General features: G+C 34.8%; 1 protein-coding gene across 1 annotated transcript in view; it reads right to left on the bottom strand.

The window, feature by feature from the left end:
• TET2 (tet methylcytosine dioxygenase 2) overlaps positions 1-12,706 on the bottom strand; it is a 106,443-nt gene that overhangs the window by 22,012 nt on the left and 71,725 nt on the right. The window contains exons 4-6 of the mRNA XM_016223597.2: positions 12,353-12,443; positions 10,885-10,978; positions 10,049-10,257 (exon numbers count right to left, since the gene is read on the bottom strand). Coding sequence (XP_016079083.2) covers positions 10,049-10,257; positions 10,885-10,978; positions 12,353-12,443 — 394 coding nt within the window. The remainder of the gene's footprint in view (positions 1-10,048; positions 10,258-10,884; positions 10,979-12,352; positions 12,444-12,706) is intronic.

Here is a 12,706-nt window from a genome sequence, read left to right on the forward strand (position 1 = left end):
TTTCTCAATCTATCTCACATTGATTTAATTATTTTATCTCCTGTTTTTTTCCTAGAAGTTTTATAGTTTCAGGTCATATGTTCAAGATTATAATCCATTTTGAGTTGACTTTTGTGTAGGATCTAAGAGAGGAGTTTGGTTTCATTTTTTCACATGTGATAACCAGTTTTCCCATTGCAATTTATTGAAGAGACTACCCTTCTCCCATTGTATAATCTTGGCTCCTTTGTCAAAATTAATAGACTATATTTACATGGGTTTATTTATGGGCTCTGTATTCTGCTGCATTGATCAATGTGTCTGTTTTGATGTTAGTACCATACTGTTTTGATTGGTGTAACTTTGTAACATAGTTTGAATTAAAGAAGTACGATGACTTCAGCTTTGTTCATTCTCAAATTGATTGGAATACTGGGGGTCCTTTTTGTTTCTATACCAATTTTAGGATTATTTTGTCTATTACTGTAAAAAATGCCAATGAAATTTTGATGGGGATTTCACCAAATGTGATTTCTTGAAATAGTACAGACATTTTTAACAATATTATTTTTCCCCCAATCTATTAATAGAGTATCTTTCCATTAATAGAGTATCTTTTTCAATATCTTTTCACCAACATCTTATAGTTTTCAGTGTACAGACCTTTTATCTTCTTGGCTAAATTTATTCCTAGGTATTTTATTTCTTTTTATGCTATTAAGAATGGGATTGTTTCTTAATTTCTCTATTAGTTCATTGTTAGTGTATAGGAACACAACAGATTTTTGTATATTGATGTTGTATCCTGACACAAGATTTGTTTACCATAAGAGTTTTTGGTGTAGTACTAAGAGTTTTCTACATATGATATTTTTCTATATATATATGTCATCTGCCAGTAATGATGATTTTATTTTTCTTTCTAATTTGGATTCTAGGACCCCTGTAATATATATATTGGTCCTCATGGTATCTATAAATCCTTAAGCTGTCTTCATTTCTATTCTTTTTTTCCCCTCCTCTTGTTGGATGAAGTCTCCTGCTCTTTGCCCTGTATTTGATTTTACTGTTGTAATCTACTGCTGAACCCCTTTAGTAAAATTTTCAGTTGAATTATGTATTCTTCAGCTTTGTGATTTCTGCTTGGGGCTTTTTAATACTTTCTATCTCTTTACTGAAATTCTCATTTTGTTTATGCATTACTCTTCTGACTTCATTGAATATCAGTAGTTTATTATTAGTAATAATATTATTTTGAACTTACTTCTCTATATTATGACATGAAGAGATCCTGTTATTGAACATAGGTTAAAATCTATGAGTTAATGATACTAAAAAGAAAGAACAAACTAACTGATCATTTTTGGATTAATACTAAGGCACTAAATCACTATTCAGAAATTTCACAGTTTACCATGAATTTATTCTGTCATTTGTTTACAAATTATATTTAATGGTAACCAAACAGTTCTTCAAATAACTCCAGCTAATAAATGCAGAAGAAGTGTAACAATTAGAAATTATAACTTTACAGATGTCAACAAAGAAGGAAGAAGACTTTCTGAAAATTCTGTCTACTATAAAAGCAATGAGAATATAGGTAAATATTGTCAGAATCAACTTTTGAGAAATCCGGAAATTAAGAAAAGGCTTGCAGATCTCCAGGAGCATTTATTCAAGAAAAGCAATGAAATTTTGGTGAGAAGAGTAAGTTTTGTGGTGTTTTAACCTGCCCTATTCCCATTGTACCCTGAACTACACAACAGCCTTGGAAATCAACAGGCCTCATTTATGGTGAAATTCATCCTGGCAACTACTGGAAGCAGCAGAATTAGGTTGGATATCATCCAAAGCCCCATTCCCAGAGAGGTGTCATCATTTTACCTATTTGGAACTTTGCTAGGAGATCCCACTAGTAGGGCTGTCTTCATCTGATCTGACTTTGAATTCACCTAGTGTGTACAGCCTTTTTTTCTCAGAGGTGTTTGCTGAAAATATTCAGAGGCAATTGTTGAATATCGTGGCTGCTTGAGGTGATGGATAACAGTTGGGGGGGGGAGGCTAAGTAAGAGCTGAAAAGTAAAAGCTAAAAGCTTGAAAATGAGATGTTCATAGGAGGCTTTAAAAAGTTCCTATATGTCCCTGGCAATTGAGAAAGTTATGTGCAGGCTTAGAGCTCTAAATTGCCTGGCTAAATGTTAAAGGCATGCCCTCAATACACACACATAGAGCCCTTTTGCAATGACTGGGAGATTTACTGGTTCTAGGCACCTTAGGAAATACCTGCCTAACCATTAGTTGACTATTAAGCTAACCAAGCACAGACTTACATGGCTGCTTATAAGAGAGAATGCAGGTCTTACAGAAATGGTTCGGAGAAATCACTAAACTAACAAACAAGACCACCACCAATAACTAACAAATTCTGAGGTGGCAGAGAATCTAACTTCCAAATTACTGCATTATATTATATAAAATGTCCTTTTTCTAACAAACAATTATGAAATATACAAAGAAACAAGAAAGGTTGGTCAATACAGAGGAATAAAAGCATTCAACAGAAGCTGTCACTAAAGATGTCCAGATGTAAGACTACTAGACAGACTTTGAGTTACTATTCAAGTATGTTTAAAGAACTGAAGGAAACAATGCTTAAAGAACTAAACATAGGAAAACAACGTCTTTTTAAATAGATGAGATAAAAGAAAGAAACTACAGTAAGGAAACAAGTGGCAATCCTGGAACTGAAAAATTGCAATAATAAATTAAAAAATCCATTAGAGTGGTTCAACAGTAGTTTTGAGCAGGAGGGAGTTAAAGCAGTGGGGAGGGAAGTTGGAGATAGGTCAGCTAAGGTGGTCCAATCTAAGAAAAAAAAAAAAGAATGAAAATAAACAGAGCCTCAGAGACCTATGGGATACTATCAAGTATACCAACATATGCATAACGGGAGACCCTGAAGTAGACTTGGGGAGAATAAGACAGTATAGAGCAGAGATACTATTTGAATAAATAATGGCAAAAAAAAAAAATCCTTAAATTTTATGAACTACATTTATCTACATATTAAAGAAGCTCAACCAATGCCAAGTAGCAAACTCAATAGTGCTCCACACTTAAAGGCATCATAATCAAGCTGTTAAAAGCCAGAGAGAGAGAATCTTGAAAGTAGCAAGAAAGAAAAATAACTCATCATGTACAAGAGTTTCAATAAGCTGATGTTTCAACAGCTGATACCTCATCAGAAACAATGGAGGCCAGAAGGCACTGGGATGACATCATAAAGTGCTGTAAGAAAAAGACTGTCAACTATAAAATTCTGTATCTAGCAAAACTTTCCTTCAATAATAAATAATAAATCAAGGTATTCCCTGATAAATAACCTCAGAGCATTTGTTGCTATTAGGTCTGCCCTAACAGAAATACTAAATTGGAGTTCTTTAGGTTGAAGGAAAGGACATTAGACAGTAACTTGAATGCACATGAAAACATAAAGAACACCAGTAAAAGTAAATACACAGGTAAATAGAGAAAACACTATGTATGTATTTTTTGTTTTTAACTAATTTTTCTCCTATCTGATTTAAAGGTAACTGCATAAAGCACACAGTGTGTAAAATGTAACTTGTATAACAATAATAGTACAAAGGAAAAGGAGGGAATGGAGCTATACAGACACAAGGTTCCTATACACTATTGTAATTAAACTGGTATTTTTCCAAGTTAGTTTGTTGTAAGTTAAGATGTTAATCAAAATCTCCAGGGCGCAACCAAAAAAATATAACTTCAAATAACATATTAGAAGAAGTGATAAGGGAGTTAAGATGGTACACTAGAAAATATCTATTGAACACAAAATAAGGCAGTAATCAAAGAAAAGAGAAACAAAAAACAGACATATAGAAATCAATAGTAAATTGGCAGACATAAATCCAACTTCATCAGTAACTATACTTAATGTATGTGGAATAATAGGATCAAGAGGCAGAGACTGAACAAATGGATTAAAAACACAAACCAATCACATGTTGCCCACAAGAGACATGCTTGAGTTTCAAAGGTGCAAATAGGCTGAAAACAGAAGGATGGAAAAAGAGATATGATGCCAATAGGAATCAAAGGCTAACTGAAGTGGCTACACTAATATCAAAATAGAATTTAAGACAGTATTGTCTTAATAAGTAGTCAATATTAAGTATAACAAAGAAGTGCATTTTATAATAATAAAGGGGCCAATTCATTAAGAAGATATAAAATGCATACGAACCTAAGAACAGAGCACCAAAATATATGAAAAAATGACAGAATTAAAGAATAAAATAGTTAATTCAATACTCCGCTTTCAATAATGGATAGAACAACTGTACAGAACATCAAAGAGAAAAATAAAGAAGTGAAAAATACTACAAATGAACTAAAAGTAACAGACATCTAGAGAGCATGCCATCAAACAGCAGAATACACATCCCTTATCAATAGAGATGTAAAAATCATCAATAAAATACTAGCAAATGGAATCCAGCAACATATAAAAAATTATACATTATACATTATCCCAGAAATGCAATGTTGGTCCAATGTACAAAATATAATGGAACACATTAACAAAATATAGGACAAAAACCACACAATCATCTTATTAGATGCAGAAAAAGCATTTGAGAAAAGTCCAGCACCGATTAATGATAAAAATACTCAACAAGCTAGGAACAGAAAGAAACTTACTCCACCTGATAAAAAGCATCTACCAAAAAAAGAAAATTGTACTGAGACAACTTAATCTGAATAGCCTTATGCAAAAGAATTAAGTTGGACTCTTATCACATATCATAAAATTAATTCAACAGTGATAAAAGACCTAAATGTAAGAACTAAAACTATAATACTTGGAAGAAAACACTGATGTAAATCTTCAAAACCTTGGATTAGGCAATGGTTTCTCAGATATGACACTAAAAATACAAGCACTTAATTTAAAAATAAATGAATTTGATTTAATTAAAATTAAAAACTTTTTGCTTCAAGGACATTATTAAGGAAGTTAAGACAACTTTTACAACTCAAAAAACAATTTAAAAACGAGTGAAGATTTAAGTAGGCATTTCTCCAAAGAAGATACATGAATGGCCAAAAGTACATGAAATAATGCCTGACACCATTAGTCATTAGGGAATGCAAATTCAATGCATGAGATATACTTCACACCCACTCAGAGGGCTATAATAAAAAAGACAGACAATAACTAGTTTTGGTGAGGATGTGGAGACATTGGAACCTCCGTATGTTGCTGATAGGAATAAAAAATAGTGTAGCTGCTTTGGAAAACCATTTGAAAGTTCCTCAAAAAGTTAAATATTATAATTGCCATATGACCGACAATGTCACTCCTAACTATATACCCATAATGTGTCCATACAAAAACTTATACACAGGTTTTCATAGCAGCATTATTCATAATACGCAAAAGTGGAAACCAAAATGTCCATTAACTGAAGAATGGATAAAGAAAATGATACACACGCACGCACGCGCGCGCACGCGCGCGCACACACACACACACACACACAGGTTGTTATTCAGTCATAAAAAGAAATAAAGTACTGGTTAATGTTATGATGTGGGTGAACCTTTAAAACATTATGCAAAGTAAAAAATACTAGACAGGAAGGCCAAATATTATATGATTTCCAAAAATATAAAATACCCAGAATAGACAGAAAGTTGCTTAGTGATTGACATTTAGGAGAGAGAAGAATAGGAAGTGACTCCCTAATGAATATGGGGTTTCCTTTTAGCAGCAATGAAAATGTACAACTTTGTGAGTATACTAAACCATTGAATTGTACTTTAAAAGGGATTTTATGGAATGTGAATTACATCTCAAAAATATCCCCATGTAACAAGTTGGAATAACTTCAAGGTGATATCCTACATGAAGTAGCTACTAAAAGGCATTTTTATTTCAATAGGGGCCTTTCAAATATTGTTATAATTATACCAGCTTTATTTTAATATGACACAGTATTTGGCTCACGGTTAAATGATAAATCGGTAGAGCAATTGTAATAAAAATAATTCATCTATATAACAAATTTTTTAAAACATTCTCAACCTTTGAGTTACCATAAGGACTTCTGTGAAAAAAATTAAATATTAGTTCAGATATTCAAATTTATTCAAGTATAGAAAAACTAGCAAAATTTAATTTAAAAATGTATATAACAATTAAATTTATATGTCAAAAAATAAGAAAATTATCAATTTTCAAAACCTAAAAAAATATTGGAAACAGCAATGATGATCCATGGGTGTGTTAAATCATTAGGCAAAAGTTTTCTTGGGAACTTCATGATGGACGAATGAAGCTGTCAACTACTGATCTAACTGAACACGCCTAACATCACTGTAAATGAATCAAAGCAGATGCTTGTCCCTCCTGATAGAGATGAACTAAGACTATTTCATAACCACTTATTAAGCATTTCTGCCAATATATACATTTATGTATACATATGTGACTTATTTAAATCTTAAACTACCAGTGTGCAGAAGGCACAGGGGCTAGAGGAACAAGTTAAACAAAACAAGTGTGCAATCAGACAAATCCAGACTATGGGTAATTTTACAGAGCAAATCATATAATTTCTTTAACAAAAAAATTTATAAAAAAGATGCTATTATAAATAAAAAGAGGCGTGTGAATCATATAACTTATCTTCCAAAATGGGACACTTTGGAGAAGGAAAGTAGTTCTGTTAACAATTATGCTAGATATTAGACATGAACTGGGACCATTACTCAAAAGCATCAATCAAATGCAAGGTGTGGACTTTCTTTTCTCAGTATCTTTTTACTTTAAAAATATTTTTGGAAACAGCCCGGCCGGGCGTGGCTTAGTTGAGCATCGACCTAGGATCCAGGAGATCGGGGTTTGATTCTCAGTCAGGGCACATGCCCGGGTTGTGGACTTGATCAATGACTCTCTCATCATTGATGTTTCTGTCTCTGAGGAAAGCAGAGAGGAATATTTTAAAAATATTTTTGGAAACAGGATCCAACTCCAGAATTTGAACATGGTCTGAACATTAAATGATATTAAAAATTATTGTCAATTTTAAGGTGAACGATAATGACATTGTGACTAGGTTTTGCAAAAAGAAAGTCCTTATCTGTTAGACATACACACTGCAGGTGTACACAGATGAGATAACATGGTATCTGTGTTTTGCTTTAAAACACTAGCAGGGGTGGGGGTGGGAGTAGGATGTGTGGGGGAAATATACAAAACAATATTGATAAAATTTTGAAATACTGAAGCTGTGTGATGGGCCCATAGGGATTTGTTATACTACACACCTCCATTTAATGTACATTTGAAAATTTCTGTAATTGAAACTTCTTTATTGAATTTATTGGGGTGATATTGGTTAATAAAATTATATAGGTTTCAGGTGTACAATTCTATAAAACATCATCTGTATATCGTATTGTGTGTTCACTACCCCAAATCAAGTCTCCTTCTATCACCATTTATCCCCCCTTTACCCTCTCCTCCCTTCCCCAACCCCCCTTTCCTTCTGGCAATCACCATATTGTTGCCTGTGTCTATGAGTTTGTGTGTGTGTGTGTGTGTGTGTGTGTTTTTCCTTTAATCCCTTCACCTTTTTCACCCAACCCCCTTAGCCACTCCTCTCTGACAGCTGTCAGTCTGTAATGTAAAGTTTTTTAAAAAGTTTAACATCACCCAGCATGGCAGCAGGCATTTCTGGCTTTGACTTTCTTACAATGACAGGTACACTCCCACAACACTTACTTGCCAAAAAAATATTGGTTAGGCTTAGTCATAAAATGGAAATCTTTAAAGGAGAAACAGCTGGGGTGGCTCAGAGGGAATGTAAAAATCTGTGTCTGTCCCATTGAAAGCTGCTTTCAGAGTTTTTCCTGGACTTGCAGTGGGTGGTTATGGGGCATGTGGGCACTGGGATTTGTAAGAACTCAGTGATGAGGCTACACAGCTTTGAACATTAAACTGGGTCAGCAGCTCCAATTTGATATTATTCTATGTGCTTGGCGAAAAGTCATAATTTTAACTTCTGCCAGATCTAAAATGTATTTTATGGGGTAGAAGAAACTTCAAAAGTATATCTGAGTGAAGTCTCTGTTGCCACTGGTTAATTGTATATTTTAATCGTGTTTCCCAAGTACATTTTTTGAAGAATCGCTGTTTGGAGAATAGCACAAAGTTAAAATTTTATCTAAATAGTTACTGATCTTCACCTTGAAATGCTAGACAAAGATATGCAAAAATTTACAGATTGGCCTTTAAAATTTCTTAATATCTGAGGTACATCTTATAATAGTGTTGTACTTGCCTCCTATGAAGACCAATGATAATTTTTCTTAGACCCTGGCCCAATTACTGTTCTGGTTTCCAAATGCAAAATAACACAGTTTAGGAGAGTTCTTCATATAGGATTTCTTTCTATAGGTCAGATTCCATTTCAGGCAATGACATTTATAGAAATTATTTTTAAAAAGCCTTAAGAGGAAAAATACCGGAGATATATAATATTAATGAAAATTAAATCAATTACAAAGAACGTGAAATATAGCTTGCACAAAACTTCAAGAAATTTTAAAAAAACAACTGTCATTTTCATAAGAAGTTCTTCAGTGGTTTAGAAGTATAAGCCATCAAGTCTAAGAGGAAGTCTGCTTTAATAATACAAGGCACTGTTGCTGAACTCCTGAGAAAAATGCTATCAGCAACGGTCAGCTCAAGGTGCTTTAGCTTTCTTTTTCTTTTTGAGTAAAGGCACTAAGTACATTTTTAAACGAGAAATAGGGAAGTTGGGATAGACTGAATAGTATGTTACACCTAAAGCAGTCCATCGTAAGTTTGAGTCATGTATTATGAATCAGCAACTTCTACCTTCCGCCATATCATGTATAAAAGTGGATTTACGGCCATGAGGTACATGCCATGACATTTTTGGATTATAACTACCATAGAAAGCCAAGTAAGAATTTCATGTAGAAAAAGTAACTTTCTTAAACAGATTATTTATAGTTGATTTGCATTCCCTCATGACCCAGAGAGAGAACCTATTTTAAGATAAAGTTAGTAAAACTGTACGGGTTAGAGTAATAGCCAAAGAACAAATTTGGTTGTTGCAATGGGCAACGTAGTATTTCAGTAAACTATTTTGCAGTTTGGTGGATATAGAGGAAAGGAGACTAGAGGATGAAATACAAAATTAAAATGATTTTAGAATCAGTTGCGAGTAAAATAGGTACTGTAGGATTTCAGTGTAGCCTGGTGAATTATCCTATAATCTTTGAATGTTATGCAGGAATAGCATAGCAGAGGAATAATACCAAATGAAGCTTTCTCCTAAGTGGAGGGGGCTGAAAACCAACAAAAAACATAACAAAAACATACTAACACTCGGATGCACTAAATCTATTTAAATGTAAAACTCTGTTGTATTCCAAATATTTATATTCCTGGAATAAAATGCATATCCATAACCACTAAATTCTCAATTATTTAGTCTTAGTAAAAATGGAAGCAATTTTGATAACTATTGTGGAAATAATGAACTAGATTAAACGGAAGTCAAAATCAAACTTCTACTACAGGCCATGTATTTGTCTGCTACATACACAATGAAGGGTCTTGATCTGGGAATCCTAGTTTCTCACCAAACTTACTTTCTAACACTGCCACTTAGAAGTGGCATCAATACTTACTGATGTGTACACAAGAGTTGTCATTTGTAGCAAGCGGACACACAAGCATTTTCAAGTTTATGGTAGGATTGAGTTCCTGTGGGTCCAGACACTCAGCAAGCTGGTCCTAACTAACGGCTACGCTGAAGGTACAAAGTATTAATGAAATTACTTCACGCTGCCCTTGTTAGCAAACGCAACCTCCTACCGCATGACTGTGAAGCAGGCATTTTGATCCCCATTTTATAAATATAAAAATGCAGGTTCAACTCTCTTCCCTCCAACCAAGGATGAAACTGTCCATGAGTGGGGAGAGAGAGGCCCTGGCTTCACTTACTCTTCATTCAGGGCACACCGCCGGTTGGTGAGCGTGCCATACTTCCTCAGCGTCTCGGTGAGCTCCGAGTAGAGTCGGTCAGCCAGAGCCAGCGGGATGCCTTCCCACACCAGGATGAGAATCACAATCACCGCAGCCTCACAGGTGTGGCCAGCTCGCTCCCGCACCAAACACAGTAGCTTCTCCTCACTGCTGCTTCTGCGCACCACCTGTGCGGGTCACCGTTCCACCCCAACACCCCCCACCCCAACCAAAACAAAACAAGGGTCACTTGCGGCAGATGTCAGCATTGATTGATGTCTGTATATTTTCTCATGTCTGGGTGACAGTTAGGGCAACATTTACCGCCACCTGCAACTTGCCTTTCGCTGCCTATGTGCCAGTGGGGGGTTACCCTGTGGTCAGAACTGGGACAGATGAAAACTGCTCAACGTTTAGCTGACTACTGTTACCCACTGGAGTGGGAGCAATGCCCCCTGAATTAAAGACAGAACTAGAGGGAAGACACGCAGGTCTTTTTCATAAAGGTCAAGGTTTTCATAAGTGACAATATAAAGATTAACTGAAAGTGTTTAAAAGGATTATACTTGTAGCAGGTACCCGAATGGACCTCCTCCTCACCATTCAATTCTTTCAATTAAATACGGTTAGTACATGATTATAAAACTAACCTGCCATTTTCTTAAGAGATAACACATGATAAAATAAATATAAGCCATACTCCTTTTAATTGGCATAAATGACTCTTTGATCTGGGTAACCCAATTCTCAGGGTTAGATCAATGAATGAAAATGCCCAGGACTGAAGACCAAAAGCCCTGTCAAGTCACACTTACCCATTTGGCAATAGGACATCCCTGAGAACTTTTGCCTTCTTTACCAGTATAGACGACTCTTTCAATCCTAATAGCTTTACCCTTCTGTCCAAACCTTAAAGAAATCCACAGAAACACACACACACAAAATTAGCAAATGAATCTAAGAGGCACCCAAAATATTGAACATTTAAACATAATTTTATTCTATGACCACATCCTGAGAAATGAATGGTTTATTTTTAAAAACAAAACAAAACAGGTCTATGTTAAGCAAACTGGATAACAGACTTTAAGCCTTGTTTTTCTTCAGTATCCAAATATACTGATAATTGTAATGAACTATTTTGAAATTATGTGTTGGGTGAAAATAATGGGAAAGGTTAGTTTTAGACATAATTTCACAAAGCACAAGACTTTTTTAGGTTTGCTAAATTCAGTCTTCTAAGATATATATTATTTGATTTTTGATCTTTACTAAAATTAGCTATTTTAAAACTTAGGGAATGACAACAGCTTTTAGTTATACCTGTTCCTCAAAGAATCTCTCACATTTGTAAAAAGGAAGCAGGCAAATAACTAGCATCCAGCAATACTGAAAATATAGTTGTAGAAATAGATTATATTTTCACTTATGACCAAGGTACTACTTACTACTTGTTGATTTAAAAAAAGGTACCAAATGATTATTTAATGAATTTCTACATGCTAATTTCAAATGGATAATTTAGAAACGGGGCAAGAATGATGTAAAATATGTGCTTGCTGCCCAGAATGCCTCCTAATGTATTTTAATGATAACACTGCCTACCTCTTAAAGAAAAGGCATCCTAGCATAGTAACAGCTCGAGAGCTGTGGATACCTATATGAATGTCTCTCTGCATTATCTCGCTCTTAAGAGTCTTCTACATGCAGGAGTAACTGTGTAGATTCAGGTAAATACTTGCACACCTGTGACTGACAGTAAAAAAGAAAATGCAGCTATAAATAGAATGTCTCTATTTCTATTCAGTATATTACACTTGCCCTTTGTTCATACAGAGGGACCACTTTCTTAGAGATGGCTATGCCTTTACAATTCTAGGTGAATTTAACTCAACGGTTCCTTTCTTTTACCACAGTTCCCCCTCTTCCTCGTTGACACTTTATCACCCAGTGGGAGAGCCAGAGTGGGGCCTCTCTTTGCAGCTTGTGCCAGCACCCTTGTGCCTGGCAGGCAGGCTGGCTGGTTCCTGTTCATGCCTGGGTTTTCTGGCATCCATGTCAAAGTGGGCAGCCTGTGCCAGCTTGCAGAATCTTAGTCCTGTCAAATATTGTGACTCTTTCGTGAATAGCACAGTGTGTAGTGTTGGCAACCCTGGAACAGCTAAGCCTACTAATAATTACTCAATTTACAATTGTTTACTGCTTTGTAAGTGTAAGCTGGAAAAAGTCTGACATAGACAAAAGGATAAACGTTACTCTGCCCTGTGCCTTTGCGTTAATTACCTTTCTTCCATGATTTCTCTAATAGCTGCCACATTAGGACCTGCTCCTAGATGGGTATAAAAAGGACCTTCATCTTTTTCAATAATTTGCTCTGTTGAGATAATAGAAGATTATTATTTTAGACCTCAATTATACTAAATATAAAGGCTACATCCACAAAGCTTATCCCCCAACTGCACATTAAAGGCCCTAAATGTGACTTTACACATTTTTTTTCTTTCAAATGAGTAAACTGATGGAGTCAGCTATTAGAAAATGTGTGAAATAATTAAGTACATGTTGGCTGTTGGATAAAAGTATATTAAATTATATTTCAGATATGGGATAAGAAATTATTTTATATCAAACACATGG

The sequence above is a fragment of the Miniopterus natalensis genome, chromosome 1 (assembly GCF_054644295.1).
Source record: "Miniopterus natalensis isolate mMinNat1 chromosome 1, mMinNat1.hap1, whole genome shotgun sequence".
Classification (NCBI taxonomy): Eukaryota; Metazoa; Chordata; class Mammalia; order Chiroptera; family Miniopteridae; genus Miniopterus; species Miniopterus natalensis.